The sequence below is a fragment of the Neovison vison genome, chromosome 2 (genome assembly GCF_020171115.1).
Source record: "Neovison vison isolate M4711 chromosome 2, ASM_NN_V1, whole genome shotgun sequence".
In the NCBI taxonomy this organism is placed as follows: Eukaryota; Metazoa; Chordata; class Mammalia; order Carnivora; family Mustelidae; genus Neogale; species Neogale vison.
In genome coordinates, this window is record NC_058092.1 from 18384481 (window position 1) to 18400191 (window position 15711).

The 15711-nt window shown below is 56.5% G+C and overlaps 1 protein-coding gene across 2 annotated transcripts in view; it reads right to left on the reverse strand.

Moving 5' to 3' along the window:
* Nucleotides 1-15711, reverse strand: part of RUNX3 (RUNX family transcription factor 3) — a 59420-nt gene that overhangs the window by 16151 nt on the left and 27558 nt on the right. Inside the window, exons 2-4 of one of the 2 annotated variants that reach the window (XM_044237461.1) lie at nucleotides 11916-12202; nucleotides 9858-10014; nucleotides 1963-2067 (exon numbers count right to left, since the gene is read on the reverse strand). In XM_044237461.1, coding sequence (XP_044093396.1) covers nucleotides 1963-2067; nucleotides 9858-10014; nucleotides 11916-12202 — 549 coding nt within the window. Of the gene's footprint in view, nucleotides 1-1962; nucleotides 2068-9857; nucleotides 10015-11915; nucleotides 12219-15711 lie in introns of those variants that run through there. The other variant, XM_044237462.1, reaches the window with a different exon arrangement.

The window sequence follows — 15711 nt, forward strand, 5'->3', positions numbered from 1 at the left end:
TGGCATGTCACCTCCATTACCCCTCTAAGGCCACGGCTTAGGTTTCTCAGCAGCCACGCTGCTGCTGACCCAGAGAGGGTCACCGTCCCCGAATGGTGGTGGTGGTGGTGGGAACGCATGGCAGCGGTCAGGTACAGGGGATAACAGGACACCGTAGATCCAGTGACTCACCCGGATCCTCCCTCTACCACAGCCAGATGCTAGCCACATGCTGTCACTGATCTCTAGGCCCGCAGCGTGGGGGGTATCACCCCACTTCTGGGAGGAGGGGTGGAGGCCCAGAGATGCCAGTAACTTGCCTGGGGTCCTTCAGCCAGGCCGGCTGACTCAGAACTTGTTCTCTGTGCCATGGAGGCCTGTAGCTCACAAGGGCTTCCCAACCATCACCACCTGAGACTCTTGGGATCACTGACCCAGTTCACAGATAACAAAACTGAGGCCAAAAAGAACTCATGGGCTGTCCAAGGCTACGGAGCCCAAGGCCAGAGGCATGGGTCCACCCAAGGCCAATCCCAATAGGAATACGGCTGGAGCAGATGTCAGCCTGCGAGCCTCACGGCCAGATGCAGGAGCTCAGGAGGATGGAGGGTGCGCCCTGAGAGCCTACAGCGAGTCATCCCGGGCCACTAGGCCGAGCATTATGCCCTTCCTAGGTGGCCAGTCCCTGGAGTGGGACCAGGAATTGGACAGATGGGGAGCCAAGCCAGCCCGATTCCCAAGAAGGAAGGGGCCAGCCCACAGGGCAGGCCTGGGTGGCCCTCACTGATGACACCCTGGCATAGCCACACCCCTGTTCAGAGCTTCCTGGGCTCAGGTCCCCATTCTGTCTTCCTGCCCCAAGTCCACCCAGCTTAGAATGGAAATCCAAGACTGTATCTAGGAAGACAGGGCACCTCTCAGCAGACCATGGGAGGCCCTGGCAGGTTCTCAACATCCCCTGGCCTAGAATCTCTCCTCACTGGAACTAGGGTGACCATTTGGCTCTGCTCTCACAAGGATCCCACGAGATAATGAATGCGAGAGGCTTTTCTGAACTGCAAAGGGCCACTATCACAGAGAGAAAGTCAGGGCCACTTTCCATACCCCACACTGAGCATGCTGCAAATCCGGGGGCGGTCCAGGCAAACACGCTGGTCAGGACGCTGGTCGGAAAGCAGCCAGTCCAGAGAGGGCCAGTTTCATTCATTCATTCATGGAACGCAAGCCTCTGGCCCACTCTGCGGCAACCGCCCCACTCTCCTATTTCTCTGATGTAAATCTGCAAACTCCAGGTCCTTCAGCAGGCAGAAGCAATGAAACACAACTCTGATGCTAAAACACACACATCAGGACTCCCTGCACATAGTAGGTGTTCAATAAATATTTGCAGAATCAATTTGCATTCCTGAGTATGGGTTTTGGGGTCAGAGTGCCTGGGCTCTGTGTGACTTAAGTCACGTAACAGATCCAGAGAAAGTTTCCAAGGAGGGGATCCGGCCCCGCAGCCAGACCAGCTCCTGTTTTTGATGGCTCCTCCCTCAGCCGCTGGCAGAGGAAGCTGGAGTGGAGCAGCGCAAACCTGGCCTGGCCCCCCTCCCCTCACAAATACCCTATCTGAAGCCTGTTCCTTCCCTGAACCCTTTCCTCAACAGACGCAAACTGCAAGTCCATACCCCTCTAACTGTCCATCTGCCCACCCTTCCACGAGCAGGCGTTCCTCAGGGAAGGGCGTCAGGCTAATTCTGCCCTTTGCCCTCCCAGCACCCTTGCTGGCCTCCAGGAGTCCAGAGCTAAGCACAGAGGGTCAGGTGTTGCTGGTGTGTTTTGGGATGTGGAGCCCAGGACTGCAATCCCACGCAAGAATTCTCCAGGCATCCAGTGCCATCTATCTGACCTTGGCTGCTGCTATCCCTGCCCCCCCCACTCCCACCCACACTGGGCTCTTCTCCCCCACCCAGGGGGCTCAGTGACTTTGGCACTTACGTCTGGGTTCTCGGGGTCCATCCACGGTCACCTTGATGGCTCGGTGGTAGGTGGCCACTTGGGTGGGGTTGGTGAACACGGTGATGGTCAGTGTGAAACTCTTCCCTGGGGGAGTGGAGAATAAAGGCAGAAGGTTGGCCCCTGGAGCGATTAACAATACTCTGTTCTCCCTTCCAGAAGGGGCAGATCTCTCTCCTTTGAACCTGGCAGCAGATGGGGCTCTAGGTGAAGGCTAGCTGTTGGCCTTGGCATTCAAGGCCTTAGAGGTCTGGCATCATCCTCCCCCACCCCATGCTCTGGGTACTCTGCCATTTCCTCCCTGCTTCCCTGCCTTTGTACCATTCCTTCTACCCAGAGACCTTCATGATTTTGGAGTGGGGAGCGTTGAAGTATATTTATAAAAATATGCATAAAAATACAGATTTGGGGGGCACCCGGGTGGCTCAGTCTGTTAAAAATTTGCCTTTGGCTCAGATTATGATCCTGGGGTCCTGGGTTAGGCTCCCTGCTCAGCGGGGAGTCTGCTTCTCCCTCTCCCTCCGTCTGTCCCCCAACTCCTGCTCATGCTTTCTTGCTTTCCAACAAATAAATAAAATCTTTTAAAAAAATACTATTTTCTTTTCCTGAAAGTAATTATGACTTTATAAAAAACTGGAGGGAAGCACAGAAAAATCACCTACAGTTCCACTAACCCAGAGATAAACACTGTTAACATTTGGGTGTTTTTGGCTCTAGTCCCTTTTGGGTGGGTATGTATGTTTACAGAGTGGCAAGGATTCCAAAATACGTATATTTATACCCTGGTTGTGTTTTTCTTCATTTAACCTCACATCGTAAGCACTTTCTGGTGTCATTAAAAACCCTTCATAAACTTCATTTTAATGCTGCAAAATACTTCAACCCACAGAAGCCTCGTCTTTTCTTTATCTGCCTCCTTCCTCCCTGGTGCACGGGCCCTGCAGCCTCCTCCTGGCTGACTCCTGGTTGGGGGGTTGGGGGCTGGGAGAGCGCTGACTGGGGAGCGGCCGGCATTTCATTTGTAGACGCAACTGTTATTTCCAGAGCTCTGTTCTATTTTTAGATAGACATTTGGCTCCAAAGTCTCCATTCAAAATTCCTGAGAGGAAAAACTTTTAAAATAATAATTTTCTTTTTTTTTTTTTTTACCATTTAAAATAAAACGAAAATGACCTTTTGTTTACAAAAATCTTTGCCTCCATCTCTGCTTATTTCCTCAGAATAGATTCCAAGAAGTGGTGAGTGATTTCGTTGCATCAGAGGGCTGGGATGCATTCAGGGGCATTGATCGTTCCAGTGAGTGGACAGAGCCCCAAAGAGAGTCACCCCCTCCACCCCCCCCTGGCCCAGCCCAGCCCATCCCAGCAGCCCATCACACTCCTGACTTCAGTCTGCCTCTCTGCCGTGCCTAGGGAGATTGAAACTTTTTACCTGCTTATGGTCTGTCCCAAACCCAACACAAATGATCACTTCAGGTTCCTTCATGCTTTCCTCAATCGCGTTTTATTTATTTTTTTCCTCATTCGCGTTTTAGTTCCGTTTAGAAATCAGCCTGTGTTAACCGGTTAGCAACCAGCTTCTCAGCTCAGTGGCCTTCACATGCTGCCTTCTGACACCGAGCTGTATGGCATTTCCAGCTCTTGCCCCTGTTGGTGATTTCTCCTAGTGTTTCATGTTTGGGCAGCGCTCCCCACCTGAACTGTAACAAGCCGATAAAGGTTTACCTTCGATAAACAGCGTTCTCGCTACCTTCCACCTTTAATTCCTTGATTCTTCTGGGAGTTTAACTGGTGGGTTTGGTAGAAGGTAAAGATATGGGCAACCCAATTCTCCCATCAGCTTCACTGAAGGAGGAGTCGTCCCTCTCTCCGGCCCTCTTCTCTATCAGCATCAAGTCCCCCACACTGTATGAGATTGGGGAGGCTGGGGTGAGGGCTTCGCCCATCTCCTCTAAGCTTGGCCTCCTCCTTCTCCGCCTCCGAGCATCCCTATCTCTGGACGTCAGTTATCAATCAGGGACTCCCTAAGGGCAGGGGCCTGTGGCCCAGTGCACCTGTGTCCACCAGGGCTGGCCCAGGGCGGGCAGCTGAGGGAGGCTACCCGCAAAGGGACAGCACAGGAGTCCAGTCCCTGCACTCTGGCAACTCTCCAAGGTGGGCAGGCAGTCTTGCTACCCCCCTTTCACCAGCGGGAGATGAAAACTCAGGGCAGGGAAGGATAGCTTGTGGTTCTCCTTGCCAGGCTGGATCCGGTGATCATGTGAAAACTCGAGCCCCAGAAACAGGAAAATCCAGAACGAAAGTAAACCAGCCAGGCTTCCAGGACCGTACCACGGAACCCCAGGGGTTCTTCTGAGACACCGAAGAACTGGTGTATAAATGGGGTGGTTTAAATTGAGGCGTGACTCAAACTGGGCCAAAGTGGGGCCCTTCTGGAAGAATCTTCCTGAGCCAGCCCACTGAAGGCAGGGATGGAAATGTACAGCCCCTGCCCCTGGAGTCCTGGATCAGAGGAGATCGAACCCCTCACTCGCAGACTACAGGGGGCACTTCCCATGGTTTCTGGAAACCAAAGTATATAAGGTCTAGGGAAATGCTAGGCAGGGCCCACCTCCCCTTCCTGGGATCTGCCTTCCCCACTCTCTGGTCATTTTTCTCCTGGACTTTTTCCTCCCCTGCCAGTCTCCCTATCACTGTGTAGACACTACAGGGTGCCAAGTCAAATGGGCCCCAATTACTTAAGTGCTCCTGTGTCTCCCTCATTTCCCTTGGGTCTCTACTGAAAAGTCACCTCCCCGGTGAAGCCCTCCCTGGCCACTTTATCTAAAACAGGCATTTTAAACTTGGCATCTGGGGCTTCTTCTTAGGATTATGTGGGCCCTGTGAACAGGGACAGGAAAAAAAAAAAAAAAAAGACGGCTATATTGTCTCTAACCTCTGGCTGCAATTTAGTATCTCCTTCAAGTATGGCCATGGGCAAAAAACCACAGAGGTATTACAGAAGTCCCTGTGACCTTGTCACCAATAGACGTCACAGATATTTACATATCACATTACAGACATTGCAAATTTCTCTAAATATCTTTTATGCTCGTCACAACTTCAAAATCACGGTCGTCATCAGACCCATTGCCACATCTTATTATTTAATACACTAATAAAAGAGCACATTTATCCCAATTTTTTTAGACATTTTGCTAACTGTGTTTTATTATAATTGGTTTCCATTGTAATCCTTTGTATTTCATTTTATTCTTTAAAACACATTATTCTGAAACTGTCAAGTTGACCCATGGGGTAAAAAAAAAAGGTTAAGAAACTCAGTGTGAAACATCAGGGACCCTCCTGCTCCCTCCCTACTTGCTCCAACTTCCCCCATCATGCTAATTATTTTTGGCAATTCCTCTACTTATTTTCTGTCTCCCTCTACTAGATGGTAAACTCCCTGGGCACCAGAACTTCTGTCTTGTTCACTGCTGTGTCCTAACCCCTAAGACAGCATCTGGCACATAGTAGGTGCTCAAGAAATGTTTGTTAAAATCATTAAGGGAGAGACAACCATGTCCATTTTACAGATGAGAACACTGAGACTCACAGAGGGGCAATGAGTCATCCAGGTCAACAGTATCTAGGCAGGGCCAGAAAGGTTAGAATGTGCTGGAGTCCACCGCCTCCCCCCCAGCACCCCTCCCCCCGCCTCAGCCCCATACTAAGGACCTGCTCCTGGGCAGTGAGAGGCCTCCACTCTCACCAGGCAGCAAACCACAAACTACCCCTGAGGTCATCAGCCCTCCTCCACAGCTTCCTCCTGCTTTCCAGGCCTGGCACCACCCCTCCCTGGTGCCCAAAGGGAGGGAGGGAGGACAAAAGGCAGGGGCTGGGACCTGGGAACAAGAGTGGAAGGGAGGGGTGTGTATCAGGTACCATGGGAAGCAGGGGTCCCCAGAACGAGTTGGGGGGAAGCTGTCTCCCTGAGAGCCCCTCAGCTCTCTCTCTTTGCCTGCTGGTGAACGCCTCCTCCCACCTCACCCCGTCTCAGGGCAGGAAGCGGTGATGATGGAGAAGGTAGAGGACTTCGTGCAGGAACCTCAGGCAGACCTGCCATCAGCCAGAAGTCCAGGAACTGCTAACCAAGGCACTCCGGGGACTGGCCCCGGCCAGAGGGGAGAAGTCCCAGTCTGGAAACAGCTACCCCTCGGGGACCTGGGTGACTCCAGACAATCTCGTGGGCCCCTAGACCAATCAGCACGTACAACCGGGTCTGGCAGTGTGGCTCTGGGCCAGTCCCTGTTCCCCTCAGCCCGGGTTCTCATGTCATAAAACCCCATCATGGGGGCCTCATGGATAGGAGGAACACATCTCAGGGGACCTCTGGGTATTCTGGACATTGGTCAAGAAATCTATAAGCCACACCCACACATCTCTCCTCAAATCTCCCTCTACCTACTAGGATTTCTTTTCAAATAGCTAATGACTGTTCAGGAGCTCCCGCTGTTTTCATGTTCACCTAGGCTGCCTCCTAGAGGACATTTTGGGAATTTGTGGCATGTGGTCCTCCAGAGGGGTGTAGGGGGTGTGGAGGGGGGTGGAGAGGAGCGGAGGAGGCATCAGTCCAGCTGGGTACAGGGCACCCAGGCAATCATTCCTCCTGTGTGTGAAACACCTGTTACAAAGATTCTCCGAGCCATGAGCCTAACTCAGTTTTACATAACATAAAACCAAGTTTTTTTGCAAACTTTTAGTATCTGTTGAATTTTCCAGGATGGAAGACAGTTCCCCCCCCCCCCGAAATTTTGTTCAGAACTTTGCCAAGCACTGTTCGCCCCTTCAGAAAACCATGTCGTCGAAGGCAGTGGACTCTTGAGTCCCGCACGCCCGGGCTGGTGGTCTGCTGCGGCGCTCCCGGGGCTTCTGCTGGCTGGCCAACCTCCCACTCACCACAGGGCGGTCTCAGCCCACATTTATATATTCAGATGAATATTTTATCATAAATCACTTTCTTTTTTTTTTTTTTCTCCATGAAAGCTATGGACTTCTATGGATTTTGAAACTGCACATAAGTAGGTAGGTTCCATTAGTTACACATATCATTGTAGGACAATGAAAAGTGCGTTATATAGTATTTGTTGTAAGAAGGGTGGGAATCTCGGCCCTAATCACAGCAGGACACACCAGTGACTTGGTTTCTTTCCCTCCCTTGTTTCTTTCCCATCTTCAGGCTTATCATGAGGGCTCTGTGGTGGTGGTGTCTATGTCCTCCATGGAAACCTATCTTCCTGGAATTAAGACAGCATCAAGGAATAAGAAACAAGGAAACAAACAGAAGTTTCCGTCTGGCTTCTCGATCTTGGCAGAAGTCCGAGGGCCAGGGAATGGCTCCGGGTCCCAAACTCCAACCTGTCTCAACTCTCGAAGCGCCCCACTGTCCGGGTCAATCACTGATTTGTCCTCTTGGTGGGAATTTCCCAGTGGGCAGCAGGGGCACAGCGGACGGGCTGCTGAGGGCCACAGGACCCCTGTGCCCTCCTTCTCACTGCCAGCCGCCTCCACTTCTCCCACTCCACAATTCACACCTTCTGGGTTTCCCCCACCCCCGCCCAAACCGCACCATAATCACAGAATCAGTGACTATACCACTCAAAGGAACTTCAAAGATCTCCAGTCATAGGCGTTCGATGTAACAAAATCTGTAACCCGTGTCCACCTCTCAATACGTGCCAAGTGATACACCGGGGCCAATTTCCTTAATCCTTATAAAACCTCGGGAGAGAGGGGTCCTTATTGCCCCCTTATACAGCTGGGGAAACTAAGGCACAGACAGGTTTAACCATTTGCCCCATGTCATCCAGCAAGTCACCGGCGGAGTTAGGACTGAATCCAGCTGTGCTGGTTGTCGAGTCCACGTTGTTCAATACTGTCAGACTCTGAGGTCTGAGAGTCTGCTCAAGTCCCCAGGTACTGGAACTCCGGCTCAGGCCCCTTCCTGCCCCCGCCCGGGACCAGGGAGACTGATGGGAGAAGGCTGTGAGAATGATTTATAAATGGCCTCCTGCGTCCTCCAGAGCCATAACCCCAGCCTCAGCCTTGCCTGCTTTAAGCGCACCAGCTAAAGGATGATTTGCAAACCCACTTCTCTCCCCCAAAGTCCTGCAGGGTGAGTGCAGGTCCGTGAGCATAAATGCCACAAAGAAATCACTTTACGCTGCAAAAAGTCCAGCCAGCCAGCCAGCCGTGCCCTTGGTCACTTGGGATCACCGTGTCTTCTCTTTCTCAATCTCACCTCCCAGGACAGGGAGTAAGGTTCCATGTTCCTGATGCTTCTCTGGGCTCCCGGGACGGACCTCCCCTTCTGCCTGTTCCTTCAGGGGCTGCAGCTAGGGGGGCGGGCCTCCCTACTCCCCACCCCCCATCCATATCCTCATGCCACCTGGCCTGCACACCTGGTCACCGCCCCAAATTCAAGCTGCATCCCTGCCAGCCACCAACCGGTGGCCAGTGACTCTCCACTCAGGGTTGCAGCTGGGATTAAGTTGCAAAAGGCTGGAGAGATCGGGGATGACAAAAGGGGCTTGGAGACTAATTAGGAGCAGCAATGAAAGCTTAATTCATAAAAGCAAACATTTTCCATCCATCAACCTGCAACCAGTTAAGGGCAACGTTTGAAAGAAATCTGTGCATGGGGAAGAGAGCCAACAGGAACAGGAAATGTTTGAAAGAATGTAAACTATTTCAGTTTCATAAAAAGTAACAAGTAAACAGTTATTACATGCAAATAATGCCCTGGTTTTAATTAATGCTGAAAAGTCAAAATATGTTTGACATTTGTATGTATACATTGAACGGCTGGAGAGGAAAAAATGGTGCCCAGATGCCCACTGCTGAGCAGAGCTGTCGGCTGGGAGCAAACGAAAACCTCGAGAAGGTCTTGTTTATTGGTGATGAAAAGTACAATTCTGCCTCAGCCTCTGTGGAGGCTGGGGGCAGAGGGAGCCTAGCGTACTTTCTTAACCCAACTGGAGGGGCAGGCTGGGTCTTGCGACTGGGCACTCCTGGCTTTTCAGCAGGCTGGTCTTAAAGGGCCAGCGAGTCCTTGAGCCTCCATTTCGCTGGGGCAGGGTTTCTAGGGCTTCTCCACCCAGAAGTGATGATGGGTTTCGGGTCCTAGCAGCCTCCCACCGGAGAGCCCTGGGGCAGGAGCCACAGCAGGCGGACTGGTCCTGCCTTCCTTCCTATTGCCAGAGGCCAATCACACAGGCAGGGGGGCACTCAGGGCTTGGGCTACGATTCTGGGCGGGGTGGGGGGGTGGGTGGCAGCCTGCAGGCTTTCCTGCTTTGCTTTCCCCACATTGCATTTGTGTCTCTCCTCAACCACCTTAAGGCTCACAGGGCTGGGGAAACTGTGACTTGGGGAGACCACAGCTGGGTCTGGCTCAAAACTTGAAGCTTGGGGAGATCCCAGCCCCGTGGGGAGAGTGGCTAGGGTGCTTGGGCCCCCGCAGATCAGCCATACGTCTAAGCCTGCTGCTAAGCCCACTTGCCACAGACCTACGAGGTCCTCCTTAATCCGTGATCTCTTCCTAGTGTCTTTATGAGGCCAGAACATTCAACCATCGGGAAAGAGGGGTGACGCAGACAGCTACAAGAGTTAGTAAACCCCAGAAGCTGGAAGCCAATTGTGACTTTTTCTGGCCAAGGACCCGCATCCTCAAAGGGTTTTGTGACACTCCCATGGGGCTCCAAACCGCTGTCTGAGACCAAGCCGGGCCTGGGCACTTGTTTTTGGGGCTCTCATTTGGGACCCCAAGGGCTTGCTCTCAGCTTCCTTCCTAGACCTCTGCCATTGCTGGTGTCAGGGTGCGCAGACTCCCTGCAGCTCACCTCGCCCACTGCGGCCCACGAAGCGAAGGTCGTTGAACCTGGCCACCTGGTTCTTCATGACCGCCGAGGCATTACGCAACTCCGCAGAGTAATTCTCATCATTGCCAGCCATCACGGTCACCACTGTTCCATCGGGCACGTCCCCCAGCGCCACTACCTGAAGGCACAGGGGTAGGGGGACAGCTTAGAAGGGTAGGGGAGGCCAGGGAGAGGCGGGGAGGGGCCAGGCAGCTCCCCTAGGTCCCAGGCGCACTGCAGGATTTCTCAAAAGCAGAGCGGAGAAAAGGCTAAACCCCAACGGACACCTTCCCCCCCAAAAAAACAAAGACAAGAAGCCGAAATCTCCACCTTTCACACCCAAATTCTAGCTCAACTGGTTAAGTCATGTCCTAAGAAATTATCCTTGCAATGAAATCTGCGTGAGAGCTGTGAATGAGCTTGATCACTGTGGCGTGGGGTGCAGTTCCCCTCTTTCCTTGGGCCTGAGCAAAAGAGGAATCAACGTGCTCCTAGCAACCACGTCCCTAAGTAAAAATAATATCAACAGCAATAATAACAGGACGGGCTTCCCATGCTGAATTAAAACTAGAGCCATTTGGGGTATAAAATTCGGCCCTGAAATGTGGCCCCGGCCCAGTCTGCCGGCCTCTGCAGAGACTGAATTCGTTATGCAGGGAAAATGCAAAATATAAAACAAACCGGTGTTTTGAGAGGGGTTGTACAGAAAACCCCTTTAAAGTGAAAGAGGGGCTTTCAATAGGAGAACGCACCTGCTGGGAACTGCATGGTGGGGGAGGAGATGCCCCCCTAATATGATCTCCCCCACCCCTCACCCCAAGCAGCGGGCAGAGGCAGATGCCTTTTGAAAAGGAATCACGCTGCAAATGTAGTCACAGCCATTTAAACGTGGCCACCGTGTGCAGGGACTAGGGATCCAGATGGTAAAAATTTCAAGGAGAAAATGTTTGGGGTCTGATTAAAAAGGCCAGATTTCCTGTCAACATCCTGTCTTCTTTTAATTTCAAAGATTCCTTTTAAGCTCCAAGTGACAGTAAAACCTCCGATCTGAGGATTAAAGTCACACGGGCCTCCCCCTCCCCCTCCTCCCCGGGAGAGTTTCCCCACTGGCATTTTAAGATGTCACCCGGGAGACCTCCAAGAGCCACTCATCCTTTTTTTTTTTTTTTTCCCCAATTTGGAGTCGTCTTAATGGGAGCAAGGACGGCCTCAGCTGCCAGGAGCCGCTGTTTCCAGCCACCTCGGGCACCCGCCACCCCCAGCCGCTGGCCCTTCCTGCCCTGCCCTTTCTCACGGCAGCTGTGAGAGGTTTAGGGGAAAACCAAGGCGTTTTCGTTTCATCTCGCTGCCCCCTTAAAAAAATGAAAATGAAACAGTCGCCTACTCCCTAGCAAAGAGAAAAAGATCCTCTGAATGACTGGGGGGGTGCCAGGGGTGGGAGCGCCCCCCCATTTCTGCCCGGGCGTTCGGGATTCCTGCCGCAAACGTTTAGGGTTCGGTGTCCCCCTTCTCAGCCCTAGAGTCGCCCGGTGTAAAATTTCGGAAGCCAGAGATGGAGGGTGTGAGCAGGAAGTGTTTCTGAAGCGGTGCAGGAGGAGGGGTGCTGGCAGGGGAGGTTAGGCCCTATCCACCCTCCGCACCCCACCTCCGGGGCCTCGCCCTGGTCCCGGGGCTCTTCTTCCCCTTTGCCCGCAAGGCTGTGTCGGAGGGATCCCGACTGGGGAGGAGCGAAGCCCCATCCGCCCGTTTCCTCATCAGCGTCTTTCAGCCGGGCTCCCCGAAGGTGGAGGGGACAACCCCCGCCCGCCGCCCCGAAAAGCCATCCATGCTGGGTGCATCTGAGGGGGAACGCCGAAGTCCCCTGGCGGAGCGCGCAGGGAGACCAAAAGCGCTCTGGGCACGGCCGCTGGGTTCTCGCGGCGAGGCAGCAGGCACGTTCCCCTGCCTTCCCCGGCCGGGGCCCCGGGGCCCGTGGGTCCTGCCGCTGAGACGCCCGGATCGCCAGGGCCGGCGTCCCCCCGCCCCGGGTCCCGCACTCACCTTGAACGCGACGGGCAGCGTCTTGTTGCAGCGCCAGTGCGAGGGCAGCACGGAGCAGAGGAAGTTGGGGCTGTCGGTGCGCACGAGCTCGCCCGCGTGGTCCGCCAGCACGTCCACCATCGAGCGCACCTCCGGCCGGGCGCGCCCGCCCGGCCCCACGGCCGCCTGCGCGCTCAGCGCGCCGCTGTTCTCGCCCATCTTGCCGCCGCCGCTGCCGCCGCCGCCGCCGCCGCCGCCGCAGGGGAAGGCCGTGGAGGGAGGTGTGAAGCGGCGGCTGGTGCTCGGGTCTACAGGAATACGCATAACAGCGGCCGTCAGGGCGCCGGGCGGGCGGCGGCGGCGCGGCTCCCCCGGGGGCGGCCGGCGCGGGCGCCTCCTCGGCCGCCGCTGCCGCGAGAAGCGGGAAAGCAGAAGCAGCCGGGCCGCGGCCTCAGGGCGCAGGGGGCGGCGCCCGGGGACGCCCCGCCGGGGGCCCGCCCGCAGCGAGAGGCCTCGCAGCCCCGACGGCCGCGCGCAGCCCTGCCCGCTAGTCCCGCATCCTGGCCTCGCGGCCCGGCTTGCGGCCGCCCCTAGCTGCGGGACGTCTGGCTCGGCCGCCGCGGGGCCCGCGCGGGCTGTGCCGCCGCCGCCGCCGCCTCCCGCCCCCGCAGCCCGCTCTTGCGGCCGCCCCACCGACTGCGCGGCCGCAGCCCAGAACAAATCCTCGAGAATCGAGTGGCGGCGCCGGGCCGGCCCGCGCGGGGTTAGTAACCGGGGGCCCGCGGGGGCGGGGCCGGCCCGAGCGACGCGTCGCGCAGCCAATCGGAGCCCCATCGCCGGCACCTCGGCCGCGCTCGTGGGGGAGGAACGGGGACCGCCGAAGGCCGCCCAACGGGGAGGGGCGGAAGGCCCCGCCCCGGGGAGGACGCCCGGGTCTGGGGGCCCGGCGCGTTAGCCCAGAGCTCCTCGAAAGTTCGGGGGCCCCGGGGTCAATGCTAAAAATTTGGTTAAAACGCCCGGGCCCTCCAGAGGGCTCCTGGGCGGCTGCCTCTTGGGCGGCGGCTCCCTAATTCGGGGGCCGCAGCTTCCCTTCTCGCGCCCTTTCCCCGCTGCCGGTAGCTGGGCCTTCCCCGCTCCGGCTGCTTTCGGCCTCTGATGCCTGTACTCTCTGCTGCGGGACGTGGGGGCTCCAAGGCCGGTGACATCGAGCGGGGAGCCGACCCCAAGAGGTTTTTCACCCCGCGCCCGGCGTCCCCCGCAGTCCCGCAAATTATTCCGGCCCAAGGGCTTCCACCACACACGAGATTCCACGACCACCAGCTGCCTCTGCAGCTCCCAGCGCAGCGCGGCTTTGGGCCCGGCCTCGATGGCCCGGTTGCCGACCAGGGACAGACGGGTGTCCGGGGCGGCGGGGGGGGGGGGTCTGGAATCTGGCTTGGCGGTGACAAACCCCGTTCCTCTCCGATCCCCCAAAGCAACTTTCGGGACCGCGCAGGCCTCGCTTCGTCGTCCTTCGTTGTGGCGGCCCGTAATTCTTTGAAAAACACGATGGAGCCTGGAAAACGCGAGTGTTCCCCCCTGATTTTTGCCCCGCGCATATAGCCACGGTCTCGCATCGCGCAAGAGGACGCGAGTCCACGGCAGGAAGACAAGCGTGCGGAGAACGAGGGGATGGCTGCCAAGCCAAGGGCCCCGGCTTCCAGAGGAGGCAATTCTTCCTCGGCGTGGATGCGCACCGGCCCCCCGAGGGCCTGCGCCTCCGTCTTACCCGGCGGTGTGCTACGGCCGCGCCACAGGGACGCAGACCTCTCTCCCTCCCGCCCCCGCGGCCCATCGACTCCCGGGGCCTCACGGCAGGCAACCCTGGCCTCTCCCGCCTCGTAGGCCAAACGAGCGGGCCTAAGGACAAGCTGCAGCGGGGAGGAGAACTGCAAAGATCAAGCCCCCATTCATTCTGGATTAACGCCCCAGAGGTGCTCCCTCGAGTGTAGGGAACCGACGAAGGCGTACCGAGTCTCGGCCGTCTGGAGACTGGGCTGAGTATTCGTTGTTCTCGGCGCTTGACAGGTGCAGTGCAACAAATTCCAAGCCTCGGAAGCGAAGAAGGATAGAATCCGAAAGTGGCCGCCAGATCGCGGCCGGGATCTGACCCCGGCCCAGTGCGCGCCATTTCGTCGTTGCGGAACGAATTCAAGACCCGCGCGCGCTTCAGGGAGGAGAGGCTCCGGCACAACCTCGACCACCTGGAGAGCTGGTCCCTGACCCTGTCGTCGCCTCACGTCAGCCCCTCGGGCCATTTCTAAGGCGGGGACAGCGAAGGACCCTACGGGATCTATTTAGAGAGCCTGCATCTCGGAGTTGCAGATCGTCGGGGCCACGGCCCTTGCACTCTCCCAAACCGGGAGGCAGTAGCGGCGGAACCAGAAAAAAACGAGGTACCGGGGCGTTGGCGCGTCGGACCTCAGGGAGCTTCCCGCCAAAAGGCCCACCAAGTTGTGGCCAGGTACGGCCCAGGGCCGGGGTGTGGGGGGGGGCGCGACCCGTGTGGCCCTGGAGCGGCTGTAGGGCCAGGACCCGCTGTATCAGAGGTTTGTAAATTCGATTCGTCTAGTGGTTTCGGTTTGCACCCGTGCCCTTACTTGCCCCTCCGCCTGATTTCTCCCTCATCCTACGGTGGGTTCACAAACGGACATCCTGAAAATGCGGTTCCTGTGGGTCTCGGCACCTGGCACAGGATCCGGCGTGGCTCCAGCCCTCCGGAGGGTACTCACTGCGTGTGGGCGTGTGGGCGCGGGAACCCGGGGACGCTTGGGGCTCCAGCCTGCGGTCGCCCGGGCCCTCCGGGCGGGGAGCAGTTTCAGGAGCCACCGCTAGTTGGCGCCTGCACTCTGCCCGCAGCGGAGTTGCCCGGCCAGGCCCAGCCCACAGATATGTGCCAGTTTCGGTCGCGTGTCCAGGCACAACGGGCCGCCTCCTAGGAACTGCGCTTTCTGGGCAGACGTTCTGGACAATTCCTCACCATCTACGCGGCCAGAATAAACCTATGGCTTTGTGTCAGACCAAAGGCTGCCCTACTTGCTCTGATGGACACGGATGCTTCTCTGGCACCCCACGGTCCCTGTGGCACTGGACCCACAGAGCGTTCTCCCTGCCAGAAATGCACAGTCCTCTCCTTCCTCGTCCTGAGGGGCCGGAGGAGGACACACAGAAGAACAGGCCAGCCCATTCCCAATTTCTACCAGTGGCTAACTTACAGCCTCCCCATCCCTGACCAACAGACCTAGGGCCACCTCTCTTTCTGTTTTTCTTTTTACCATTTCGAGAGGCAGTTGGACAGCTCCCACTCCCTTACGTGGGACACGTGGATACCCTCTTCCTTCCCGTTTTCTATGGCTAGACATGTCCTTTCCCTCTTCTGGTGGACTGGTGCACCAATCTCCCACTTTCTCTGGAATGGCTCCCAGCTAAGAGCAGCTCACATTGTCCACAGCAGCATGAGGAAGCCAGGAGGTCTGGCTGTACCTTGACGCAGAGTTGGGTAAGCAAGGACCCAAACTGGGGCCCACAGCTCTCAGGACCTGGGAGCCACTCCTCCTACCAGCATCCTTTGCCCCTGAGAGTGAGATCATGGCATCAAAACGACCCTGCGTCAGGGCGCCCTCCTCTGGCTGCCTGTGACCCCTAGGGGTGCACTCTAAAAGCATTGGTGGTAGCAGGGTGCTTGCATATGTCTCCCCATAGACCAGAGAGTTTACAAGGTCAGGTCTGATTCGTCAAGAGTCTGGTGCCTGGGATGGGGTGGGATCCCCCAAGTGTG